The 12380-nt window shown below is 36.9% G+C and overlaps 1 protein-coding gene across 7 annotated transcripts in view; it reads right to left on the bottom strand.

Moving 5' to 3' along the window:
- LOC145674364 (CUB and sushi domain-containing protein 3) overlaps window positions 1–12380 on the bottom strand; it is a 228682-nt gene that overhangs the window by 175849 nt on the left and 40453 nt on the right. For all 7 annotated transcript variants that reach the window (XM_081744323.1, XM_081744322.1, XM_081744324.1 and 4 more), the window contains exon 2: window positions 6954–7136. In XM_081744323.1, coding sequence (XP_081600449.1) covers window positions 6954–7136 — 183 coding nt within the window. The remainder of the gene's footprint in view (window positions 1–6953; window positions 7137–12380) is intronic.

Raw genomic sequence — 12380 nt, 5'->3', positions numbered from 1 at the left:
TGGGTTTTCTCGGGGTACTTCCCCGTTAAAATACCGGATCCGGGCGTGGTTACAACATACTTTGACATCTTCTTCAGCTGATGATATAGAAAATAGATAGACGCACGCTATACTTCAAATTTTGAAAATACTTTGAGTAAATTCTTTGAGATTTTAACAGTGATTTCAAAATTTGAAGTTTTATTCCTTTTTTTAATTTTTACTTTCGAGCGACGACAGGAGAGAACGGAGTATGGTCGTCTTGAAAAAAAATGCATTCGAGATTTCAACGAATTTACGCGTTTCATTTGTCCTACATGCTGAAAGGAAAAAAAAATCGATATCACTCCGTCTGTTTGTCCCGATATATGTCTCACGTAGAAGCCATAACATTCAACGTACCAATATCAGTTTTTAAGTTCACGATTTCAATAAGATTTTCCAGGTTCCTTTTTTGAATATTTTTCATATGTTAAAAGAGTTTATTTAAAGTTAAAAATTAAAATGAAATGAAACATTTAAATTTTACGTCCCACGCTTATGCCGGTTAGGCTAAAGGAGACGGTGATGATGAGAAATGAATGAAATGGTGGAATGAAGAAAGTAGGAGGAAATGGGAGTATCCCGAGAAAACCCACGAGTACGATGTTTGTCCATCACAAAGTCCGCACGGCGCGAGCTGGGATCGAACCAAGCACCGGAGGTAAACGCTCTACCACTGAGCCACCGCGCCCCCCAAAAACGAATTGCGATTTTCTCAAAAACGGCTGCAACGATTGTGTTTAAACTTCATAAATGAATATGACATTATCATATAATTTACAATAAGTTTTTCTATGAAAAATACAGAATGATAATTTATTCTTTTTTTAAAATGGATATGAGAGAAGAGGATTCTTTTAGTCAGTATCCTTCATAGGAAGGCCAATTGAATTGGACACATCTTGCAAAGAAATTATATTCTTCATACCGCCAAAAAAGGAAAGATGCAAGGAAAGCGAGGAATAGGGAGAAGAAGAACACAATGGATCGATGATTTGGAAAATAGAAGAAAATATTGGGAATTAAAAGAAGAAGCTGAAAATCGAGAAACATTTTCAGGCCCAAAGCTAGAACACCCCTGATTAGTTCCAGGAACTGCCAACAGGCAGAATACTTACCAATAATAAAATTAATTTATTTTTGCTTGTATTTTTATTTAAGATGATTTGGTTAAAAAGCAACTAATGTGATTTAATTAATATTTTATAAATGAATACCTTATTAAAACCCTAGATTGTGGCGTAAGCCATTTCTTCCGAAAAAATCTGTAAGAGGTAGTTTAATCTTGAGGGTATTTTCTTCCAAACTTTCCAAAAATGTCTGTTATAATTTCACATCAATACATGTTTCAGTAACAACTGCAGCATAACTTGATTTAATTTATGAAATTTAGAACGAGAAAGTGGTCTCAATTATTACCTAAATTACCTTTTATCTAAATTATTATTATTATTATTATTATTATTATTATTATTATTATTATTATTATTATTATTATTATTATTATTATTATTATAGAAGTGTTTACGTCAGAAAACTAGAATAATTGTAATTAACACGTAATGTTACTTTTGCTTCGAGACCACATTTAATCTGATGAAAAAGTTGTTGTTCTATTACTATTATTATTTGTGTAAAAGTAAGTAACCACTTATACCTCCCCTGTTAACGGAATTCCTGGGTATTTCATAAAACGGAAGCAGCTGATAATGGAAGAAAGTCTGTTCAATATTACATGTAAACATGGGTTCTGACGAAATTAAAGGTTAGTGTTTTATCGCGTTTAAATCAGGTGCATTTTATAGCGTAGAGCTTCCCACCTCATACGAGGAAAGAGGCACCGCGCATGTCCCAGTTTTTGTAGGTACCTGTTCAGAAGGGGCAGAGGAATGTGTCGCCTGCGGGAATTAACGGAACTTGTAGCCGATTCCCTCTCGCCGTCACAGGCTGCCTTTCCTTCCCATAGGTCAAGGTCAATCCACAGGAAGGAAGTATTACTTCTTCAAGCACCGCGCCGACTCAAACCGGCTAATGAATTCTTTGCTTTCTAATCACAAATATTTCATAATTTTTAGTTCTACAAATGCAACCTGCTTTCTTGCAGTATTCCGAAGCATAGAAATCCAGCTTTGAGGACTAGCTTTTTGGGGTTGATATTATTATTATTATTATTATTATTATTATTATTATTATTATTATTATTATTACTTAGTTCTAACTTAGTTCTCCAGCATGGTTCACAAGGTCCCTAATTTGATTCCCGGTGGGAAAATCTTGAAATTTCAACACACTACATTGATTCAAATTCTCCTTAGGGTGGCCGCACACTGAGGGAGCAAACGGGCGGAAGTAAGCGTTGCGCATCATTTTCGCTTCGTTGAGCTTTTTTCAGGAAGCAGCTCATCATGCATTGAAATAATGTCGGCCACACACTGAGCGAGTGCGTGCTTCGAAGTCACTCGCAACGCCGTGCTACACTTCGAACATTGAACGCCTGGTTCCACGGGGTTCATTTTGTAATGGTGTCACCAAATTTGAAGAAAAAAACGGCGAATGGTGCATTCATTCGCCATTTCTGGCTCGAATGTATTGTTATTTTTTTTTCAGTTTGCTGTGCAGTATGACCCGATTTGAATTTATAAAGAAAAATCACGGACAGTTCTGTGTTTTCCATGGTGCTCTGTCCAACAAAAACAGCCGCCTAACTCCTTAGATACCTCAGCCTGTTTAGTGGACTGTACAGTTTGTGACGCTAGACGCTTGGCCATAGTACTTCTTAGTGTTGCGCTGCTGAGGCGAGTTCTCCAGTACACTTCAAAGCGGGCATTTTATTCGCACCAACCTAATATTTCAGCGTATAAAGGGTCGGTATTTTTGACAGCTCAATATTCTCACTCCTATTGAAGTCACACAAGAAAAGCTAGGCCTATAACATCATCAGTAGAGCCCGGATGCTAGACAAAATGCTTATTCTTTAATATTAGAGATATGATCAAAAATAACGTTTAAAAGTTTATATTGGGGTTTATAGTTTGAATTTAAGTCAATTTTGTTTTGTCTATTTTGCCTATTTCGCGCCTTCCTGCCTAAATAATTGGTTTAGTGCCTAATGTTGCCCATCCTACGAATTTTCTTCAAAATAAGACTTTATTGAAAAAAAATATATATAACATAGTATTTCAAGAAAGGATTTTGCCTCTTCCGAGAAACGTTAAGTGCTATGTGTACTGATAAAGTTTTGTTAAATTTTGGACTGCTGTGTGTACTGATAAAGTGCTGTTAACTTTTGGACTGCTGTGTGTACTGATACGGGTATAATATTTGGACTGTTACGTGTAGTGATAAAGTGCTGTATAGAATGTAGACAGTAAAAGAAGATATTAACAAACAGACGTGTTTCTCAATTCTTTGAACATTAGCTATGACTTGAATTTATTTTTTTATTGTATTGAGTATTTAAATTAATTATTTGAAATTACATTTCAGTGCCTATTTTACTGTCTATTTTTTTAAATTTTAAGTGCCTATTTTGCCTGCCTATTTTCTAGGATTTTAATACCTTAATATCCGGTCTCTAATCATTAGTAATACGTCTCAGTATGGTCATTTCTTCATAACTTGACCACAATTTAAACTAAATTAATCTCCGTGGTGAAACAGCTCCTACGAGCTGGGGTATACTAAATTACTTTGGCATTGATGCCTTGAACTGATGTATGATCAGCGCATCAGGTACCTCTCGCCCTCGCTGTTTCTTTCCAATCGGAGTACTCTACCTCTTTATTTACGCAGCTCTCCAATTGTCCTCATGACGCTGCCTTAACGACAATGCCAATATTGCTTGGAAAGTTCTAAGGGTCACCAGTATGAACACTAATTGAATCCATCCGAAATGCTTGATTTCGGTGTTCTTATGGGAAGCCTTCCATATTCTATTTTATTTTATAGAATCTATTTTATAGATACAGGTCCGAATTTAAGGAGGTGCACTAGTGCACGTGCACTCCATTCTTTGTAAATATACACTATCTAAAATGAAAAACTAGTAGTGCACCTCCTTTCATTTTAGATTAGTGTATATTTCCGAAACTTAGAAATACACCTGTATACACTATCCGAATATTGTATATTTGGATAGTGTATATTTCTATCCAAACACTTTCAACACTTTTTTCGTGCAACACTTTCCGAAACTTTTTGCCATCGTGTTTTCGTTTCGGGCTTAAAATTAATGCAAAAGCATTAGTGTAAGTTGATTTTCTGAAGGCCGAAGGAAAAGGATTTACCAAGTAAAACAATATTCCTCATTTACAATAGGAAGCATATATATTACTTCCTTTTCGCCTTCCAAAAATGAAAATGAAATTTTTCAGTTTAACGTCCCACGATTATACCCTTTAGGCTAAAGGATATGATTATTAAAGCAAGTGAATGATGATGGAAGATATTGGTGGAATGGGAAGGTGGGAGAAAACGGGAATACCCCGAGAAAACCCACGAACACGATGTTGGTCCACCACAAACTTACTTGGCATTTGGATCGAACCAGGGACCCTACGCAACAGAGATAAGCTTTCTTCCACTGAGCCACCGTGCCCCCATTTCCGCCTTCCAATAAGATCTGGCGACGACATTATAGGACGTAGAAATGTAATAAGATTAGCGCCTCTAGTATAAGATGAAGAAGGGAACGCCACTCTAGGGTGTAGAAACGTAGTATAATATGGCGACGCCACTACATGATATAGTAATGTAATAAGATTTGTAGACGCCAGTGTAGGATGTCGGAGTGTCGTAATAGAGGTTATGCTCAATTCTTGTTAGTAAATGTCATCTTTTAAATCCTGCTTCTGAAAACAACAGAAAAGAAATAGCTATCCTAGATAATCAATGACTGATGTTACATTACGAAATGCATAAAAAGTGTGTATGAAAATGAAGCCAGGATGGAGGTTAGTGCTGCGTTTCCCTTTTGTTTTCCCACCGTCAGCCATATCGCATGACGCTGGATGGGAAACCAGTGCTCGAGCATTCCCACTATTTGGCCGTCAACTGAAGAAAATTTTCTCTCAACGGCCCATTACTAACCCACAAAGGACATCAGATTATCTGAGAGTTACCCTCGTTCGTACGCTTCGCAAGACTTTCACACAAGCAAAGATGAATAGAAATGGCTTGTCTCAAATATCATTTCTTCCAGCCAGGTTAATCGAATTGTTTACATGGAATTTTATATCTACGTAGAAGAAATGTCCACAATGTATTTACTAACCCTGTTACATAAGTAAACAGAACAGAAAGTGCACATGATTCCAGTAATAAACTAGGAAGATTCTTGGTCTTTTGGTTGATTTCTTGGTTTTAAAATAACCATTTCTGAAAAAGTTATTGTTGTACACAAAATGTTTCACGTTTAACAGAAACATTGAAAAAAAAAAAGTAAAAAGTCATGTGAGCTTCGACAAATAACATTACAAACCCACTGTTAGTATAGCTATGTTCCAACGACCATTAGCAAACGACAAGGATAATACCTTTTTGTTTAATGTATCACGATTATGCTTCGAGGCTAAGAGAAACTTGATGATAGCAACAAAATGAGATGAGCCCTTTACCCCTGCACTACTGTGGCCCCACAAACACAAACATTAAATTGTCGTCAGACGAAAGAAAAACATGTTTATCTGAGCTTAAATTTTACCTACCAAACCTGTGGACTCAGTTAATGAAGAATAGGAACTCACTCGGGGATACAGTACAGGGTGATTGAGAAAAAACGAAAAATTTTGAAAATTAAATAATTTCACGAAAACATTTTTTTGCATTATTTATTTCATTTTATAGTAAAAAAAATGCCATTTTAGAATACATACAGTGCATTGTTTTTTCAGATGACATATTGCAGGTGAGCTCCTTACGATAGCATCTCGAAAAGCTTGGATATTGTCTGATGTACCAACGTTTTGCACACGATCTGGAGGTTTCTTTTCCATTGACGGAGCAGTTTGCTCTTAATAATGTATCCATGTTTTAGTTGCATATGCTGATGGAACACGATCGTGGCGTCCTAAACTAAAATGACGGCAGAATTCTCCACGTGCTACGTCCACACTGTCATTCTTCTTATACAACGTGTTTCGATCGTGAAAGCACGTTGTACACCACTCCAAGCATTCATGATAACTAAATGGCAGGGTGTCGTTGACAGGCTGGCGTACATTATTTAGTGTTAGCAAACGCCCACTGTTGCCAACACAACTTTCAAAATTTCCCGTTTCTTTGAATCACCCTGTATTAGAAAGCTTTTTAAATTTCTTCAATACAAGACGCACAATCAGAAAGAAATTAAGGATTATAAGGATTTGTTCAGGAATGAGCAAGAAACGAAGCGCCTTCCCCAGCAAGTCACAAGGAACACAATCATTAGCAAATATTTGTTGCAAGTAGATCTGCTTAAAATTTCGATATATTATAAATAATACTGATCGATATTTTATATTCGATTTTTACATTGCCGAAATTTATATATTTTTTCTTCAAAATTTTTATATTCAATATTTAGAACAAGTTTTAACAATCATCGATACTGATTTTAGATATCCAAATTCGGTTATTATATACCCTCTCCCCTGAATCAGAAACTCATGCGATTGAAACACTTCCATCACAACAGACAAATATAAGCTCTACAAATCGGTGTGTACAGCAGTGGCGGATCTAGACCGGGGACGGGGGGCCTAGTCCCCCAGCTTTATAATGACAAAAATAATTTAAGCCATTATTTATATAGTTTTAGCTTTTATTAGTAATCTCATAATATACCTACCATAGTCTGGATTCTGGCTGACCTCCCAGTTTTCACATTCTAGATCCGCCCCTGGTGTACAAGTGTTGAACAACTTTCTCGAAAAATACTAGTATCGAACACTCACCACAAAAAGGAATTCCCTCCGGAGTCCATAGGCCATCTTCTCCACACACGCGCCTGGTAGGCCCTAACAGCTCAAAACCCCTCTCGCATTCGTAAGTCGCGACTGTTCCCGGGGCTAGGGATTCGTCGGAGAAAATCACGGAGGAGTGTGCTGGGGCACCAGGAAAGCTGCAGCCAGGAAAATCTGAAAGAAAGGGATATACTTTATTACTCCATGAAATACTTGCAAATTTTTATGCAAAATAACATAAAATTTGAGACTGTTTACGTAACAAATTACATTTCTATAATTGATATTGAGCAAGACTCAAGCACCTTACACTATTTTTACAGTTTGCAAGTCTATAATTTTCTGAAAGTATTAGCAATAAGTTCGAAAGAAAATTTAATTGTGGTTATGTTAACCTTCTTGTTAAATTAATTAAATTTCATTTAAAACCAGGCGACTTGGGTGTCATCTGGAAAGTACAAAGACATATAAACATAATTACAACGTTCACAATTAAGAAAGAAAAAAAAAAACATATTTCAGTGTTTTTTTTGCCTTTGGCGTGGGAGACCCGGGTTCGATCCCCGGTGGGAGCTCATGTAGTTCGGATTCCACGTTAATCAGTAGGTCCGCGTCTCATATAGCCTCGCTGCTGAAAGAGACGCTAAACTAAAATCCACTCCATTTCAGTGTTTTTTTTTGTTTTTTTTTAGCCAATAGTGATGGGCATCGGGACGCTAAATGTTAAATAAAGTAAAATTAATAAATAAGAACTGCATAAATATGTGCTACACCGCGAAAAAAAAATATTTGTGTTAACGCTACTCTGGTCTCAGCATGACTATCACTTACACGGAGAATCAAACACGCATTGTTTACCGGAATCGAACGAACTAAATATTAAACTATTTCAGACATCCAATGCTAACATGCTCATATTTAACTTCCAAACTATGCTCTGCATAATGTCGGAAGTTCTGTAGAGCGATTTCGTCCATTCATCCGTACGTCTGTCTGTTGAAAGGTATCAGCGCCAAACGGTAAGGGATATGAAGCGGTTCTCTGCAATAAGTCCAGCGTTGCAGGAATAGGTTCTATCTCCTCCGTTAACCTATTATTCAAACCGGATGTGGTTGAATTTAGTAATTTTGTGTTCAACATTTTTCGACGTAGATCAAAGATAGTAATAGACAGTGACTAGCGGTTTCTTTGTAATCGACTCAACGTTTCAAGAGCTTTGCTGGCACTGTCTTGTTATCCATTCTAAATAGCTAATGATCTTCACTCGCCAAAACTAAACGACTGAACGACAAACAGGCAACACAGCTGAGGTCACTCACTTCTTTTCCCAAAGCAAAGAGGGTGGCAGGAGTGGGGCCGAAGTATGTTTCACATATTTTCCGGGGGCACACTTGAAATAGAAAGGCTTTAGTACTTTCGGTTTCAATATTGATTTGCATAAATCGAAAATGTTCAGAAATATCCAGAAGTGGTTTCCTGCTTTGGGTTCAGCGTCCCAATAACAGGTTCTATCTCTTCCGTTAGCCCTCTATTCAACCGGAAGTGGTAGATATTTACTGTTTCCGGTTTAAATATTAGTCGACATAGAATAAAAACGGTAACAGATAACCAAAAGCGGATTTTTGGAATCATTTGGGGTCTTAAGAAAAGATTCAATTTTCTGTCTCTCTCTACTAAGACCGGAAGTGGTAGAAATTTGCGAATTAACAGGTTTCATCTCACATTATTCCTCTATTGCAGCGGGAGGGGCCACGGTAGCTCCGTGCTAGAACGCTTACCTCTGGTGCGTGGGGTCCTTGGTTCGATTTTCGGCAAAGCAAATTTGTGGTGGACATAATGGTGCTCGTGAGTTTTCTTCCTCCCACTTTCTCATTCCACCAACTCTTCCATCATTATTCACTTGTTTTAAAAATCGTCTACTTTAGCCAGAAGGGCATTATCGTGGGACGTTAAACTTAAAGACTTCATTTCGAGAAGATTTATTGCAGCCGGAAGTTACATATCTGTTTAAATATGGAATTCGCGTATTTTGGAAGTCCATCGTAATTCCACATGTATGAAACGAAACCCACTTGTTTTTTTATTAAATTCTTTCAATAATATATCTTAAACAAAACAACTCGGATGTTGAGAAGTGTTTGTTAAATGTTTGAAGTATTTAGAACTGGGAGGCATAAAAAAAATACATATATTTGTCATTTTGTGCTTTCCTCACGACTCTGATATTAGCCCTTCAGTGTTATGATGGAGTTTCTAACACATAACTGTGTATGTGTTATGGATGTGTTTTGTGCTGCAAAAATTGCCGTGAAAGCTAACTGGATCGTCTCGGCTGGTTCGACCAGTTCATTTTTTGTGTCTACCGTAACCGGGTTGCCTCATTTGAGAAAACTGCTTAATAAGATAATTTTACATCGAGTAAATAATATGTAGTTTGTTTTTCTACCTTCAAAGATGTTTAATGTACGAAAAAGCACGTGTTTAAAGTGCAGTGCACCTCACTAACACTGTGGTTTATTACATGTCCTAAGCAGGTTCGATAGTTATCAATAGTGTTGAACACAAGATGAGACAGATTTTTCGTCTCGTCTCACATTTTGTAAAAGTCTTATTCATCTTAATTCTAGAATAGTTCTTCCTCGTCTCGTTTCGATTCTAGAAAATATTTTCTCGTTCCGTTTTTTTATTTACTATATGCACAAAATCTATCCCCTGGTTTTTCGTTAATTTAATCTAGATGTTGTTAGAATCCTTCTGCATCACGAGAAGTCTCCGAAGAGTGTGATATAACATCTTAATGATATGTAGCATTGTACTCGCAAAATCTCTTTATCAATTTATACCTTTTATAATATGAATTATGTAATATTAAGGACTAATATTACCCACCTTGATATCTAACACTTGGGTGAACTAATGTTACCCACGACACTCGAGAAATTTTATGACTGATCTTCAATTTAAAAATGCACCTATCTCCTTCCCGAGACGAGAAATTTTACGTTTCGTTGGCACAAATGGTCCTGGAATTATTATTATTATTATTATTATTATTATTATTATTATTATTATTATTATTATTATTATTATTATTATTATTATTATTATTATTACGTATTCTGCCTTTTAGCAGGTCCTGGGACTATTGGTCTAGGTAGGCTCTTAGGATATTGTTTTCTTCGGGGCCGCGGTGTCTCAATAGTAGAGCGTTCACCTCTGGCGCATGAGGTCCTTGGTTTGATCCCAGCTCGTATCAAGTGACCTTTGTGGTGGACAAACACCGTGTGCATGTGTTTTCTCGGAGTTATCCCGTTTCCTCCCGCTTTCTTCATTTCATTCATTTCTCATCATCATCGTCTTCTTTAGCCTAGCCGGCTTAATCGTGGGACGTAAAACTCAAAGGTTTCATTTCATTTTTACTGTTTTGTTTTCTTAAGATCGGAGCCTGGAAATGCTTCATCCAGGTTTCTCGATCTTTAGCTTCCCCTTTTATCTCGCAATATTTAAATATATTATTGAAATAATCTGTCGCTTGTGTTCTGTAAAAATGGCATTTCCAGCATCTCCCCACTATCATCGCGACCTAAGATCCTACCTAGACGAACATCTACCGAAAAGATGCATTGAATAAGAGGCAGTATCGAGTAGCCTCCATGCTCACCGGATTTGACACCTATGGATTTTTTTTCTCTGTGGGGGCATGTGAAGCACAATGTTTACAACACAAGACAAGCTACAATCAACGAATGAGTTGAAATCAGCCATCAAAAAGGAATGTGCCGAAATACCAATTGTAACGACTGAGAACGTTTTGGATTCCATTCGTCAGCATTATTAGTTGTGTCTCGACCAGTATGGCCAATAATTTGAACATTTTCAATAAACAGATGGTTCCTACATTTATTCTCATTATATTTGAATTTTGAAATTTTTCGGTATCGTAATAATAATTAGTATTAAAGTCATTCAAAGACTATACATTTTATTGGGACTCTGTGTTTAAGTATATTATTATGAAAAATGTGGTGGAATCAAAATGCGAAAAGAAACAGTGAATCCCAGAGGAAAACTATGGAGACGATGTCCACGACAAACTCCACGTCCAGGAACGAATCGTGGACAACTCACACCAGAGGCGAGGGGTTTACCAATGAGCCACGCCAGTTGTTTCTGTAGCGGCTGAAACTCATGATGAGGAAGGGCAGTTGCCCACAGTGTTTCCAAGGCTCTTAAGATGTCAAACTTAGATATAGAAACATGGCCATTATAACCACAGTGCGAGCGCACTTGGTGGACGGGGTTTTGTGTTCGATTCCCGTTGCGAAAGCCTTTAAATTTGAACGGATTACATTAGTTTGGATTCCATCTTAAGCTGTACTGTTGTTCCACGTTTAGTACAACCCCGGTGTTGTAAAGGGACACTAAACTCCCATGCAACCAATAGAATTATCACTTTACTAAACATGCCTTTCTTGTGTCTGATGAAGATACTGCATCAGTATCGAAACGTTACACTATATGGGCTACTGTCTTTTGTTAAGTGCAGGGGCCTTCTTCGCGATAATGTCAATGTAATCAGCATTTATATTAACCAGATATGGAACGTTCAAAGCACAAATGAACAAGTTCAATTACCAAAGTTAAGGTTTGTACGCTCAGTGTTAAAATATTGAAAATTTAATATATATATATATATATATATATATATATATATATATATATATATATATATATATATATATACAGGGTGGTTCAGTAATGTTGGACAGCCCTGAATAAATCGGAAACCAGAAGAGATATTAGCAAGAGTGTGGTGGATCCAGATACTTGTGGAAGGGGGACGTCTTTTGAGGTACCACACAATGTTATCAGGTCAACAGTGTTGCCAGCTCAGTACAAAGTTGTATTTTTTAAATGGAACATATAGAAGTTTATGCCATCAAAAGAATTAGTACAGAATGTGAATACCAACAAGCGAAACCGCACTTGTCAGTGTTGCCAAATAAGGAAGTTATAAAGCTTCAAAGATCAAGAGATTAAAGTGTCCGTAGAGCAAAACTAGCAAAAAGGCAAGAAAAATAATACTACGGAATGAAAAGGAGTAACCGAAAGAGTAAACCAAAGAACGCACAGCATCCAGTGAGTAACAGGGTTGCCACAGCAAAGGGGGAAAACATGAAAATTTTGCAGTTGCTATAGGAGGAAAAGTGCCCATATGACATAATGCTGGAAACACCATAGAAAGTTCATGTAAAATTCAGGAATCCTAATAGCGTTTGTTCGAAATCAATATCTCTAACCGTTTCCGAGATACACCAAAGGTGTGCGGAGTTTGCAACACTGCATAATAATTCCCTCGCCCTCCAAACTACAGGAACGAGTAATGAAAATGATACGCCCAACAAAATGTAAGAACTA

Source organism: Thermobia domestica, chromosome 17, assembly GCF_964235325.1.
Source record: "Thermobia domestica chromosome 17, izTheDome1.hap1.1, whole genome shotgun sequence".
NCBI classification, from domain to species: Eukaryota; Metazoa; Arthropoda; class Insecta; order Zygentoma; family Lepismatidae; genus Thermobia; species Thermobia domestica.
The sequence above is the reverse complement of the archived record's forward strand: the minus strand, read 5'-3'. Positions and strand labels throughout refer to the sequence as shown.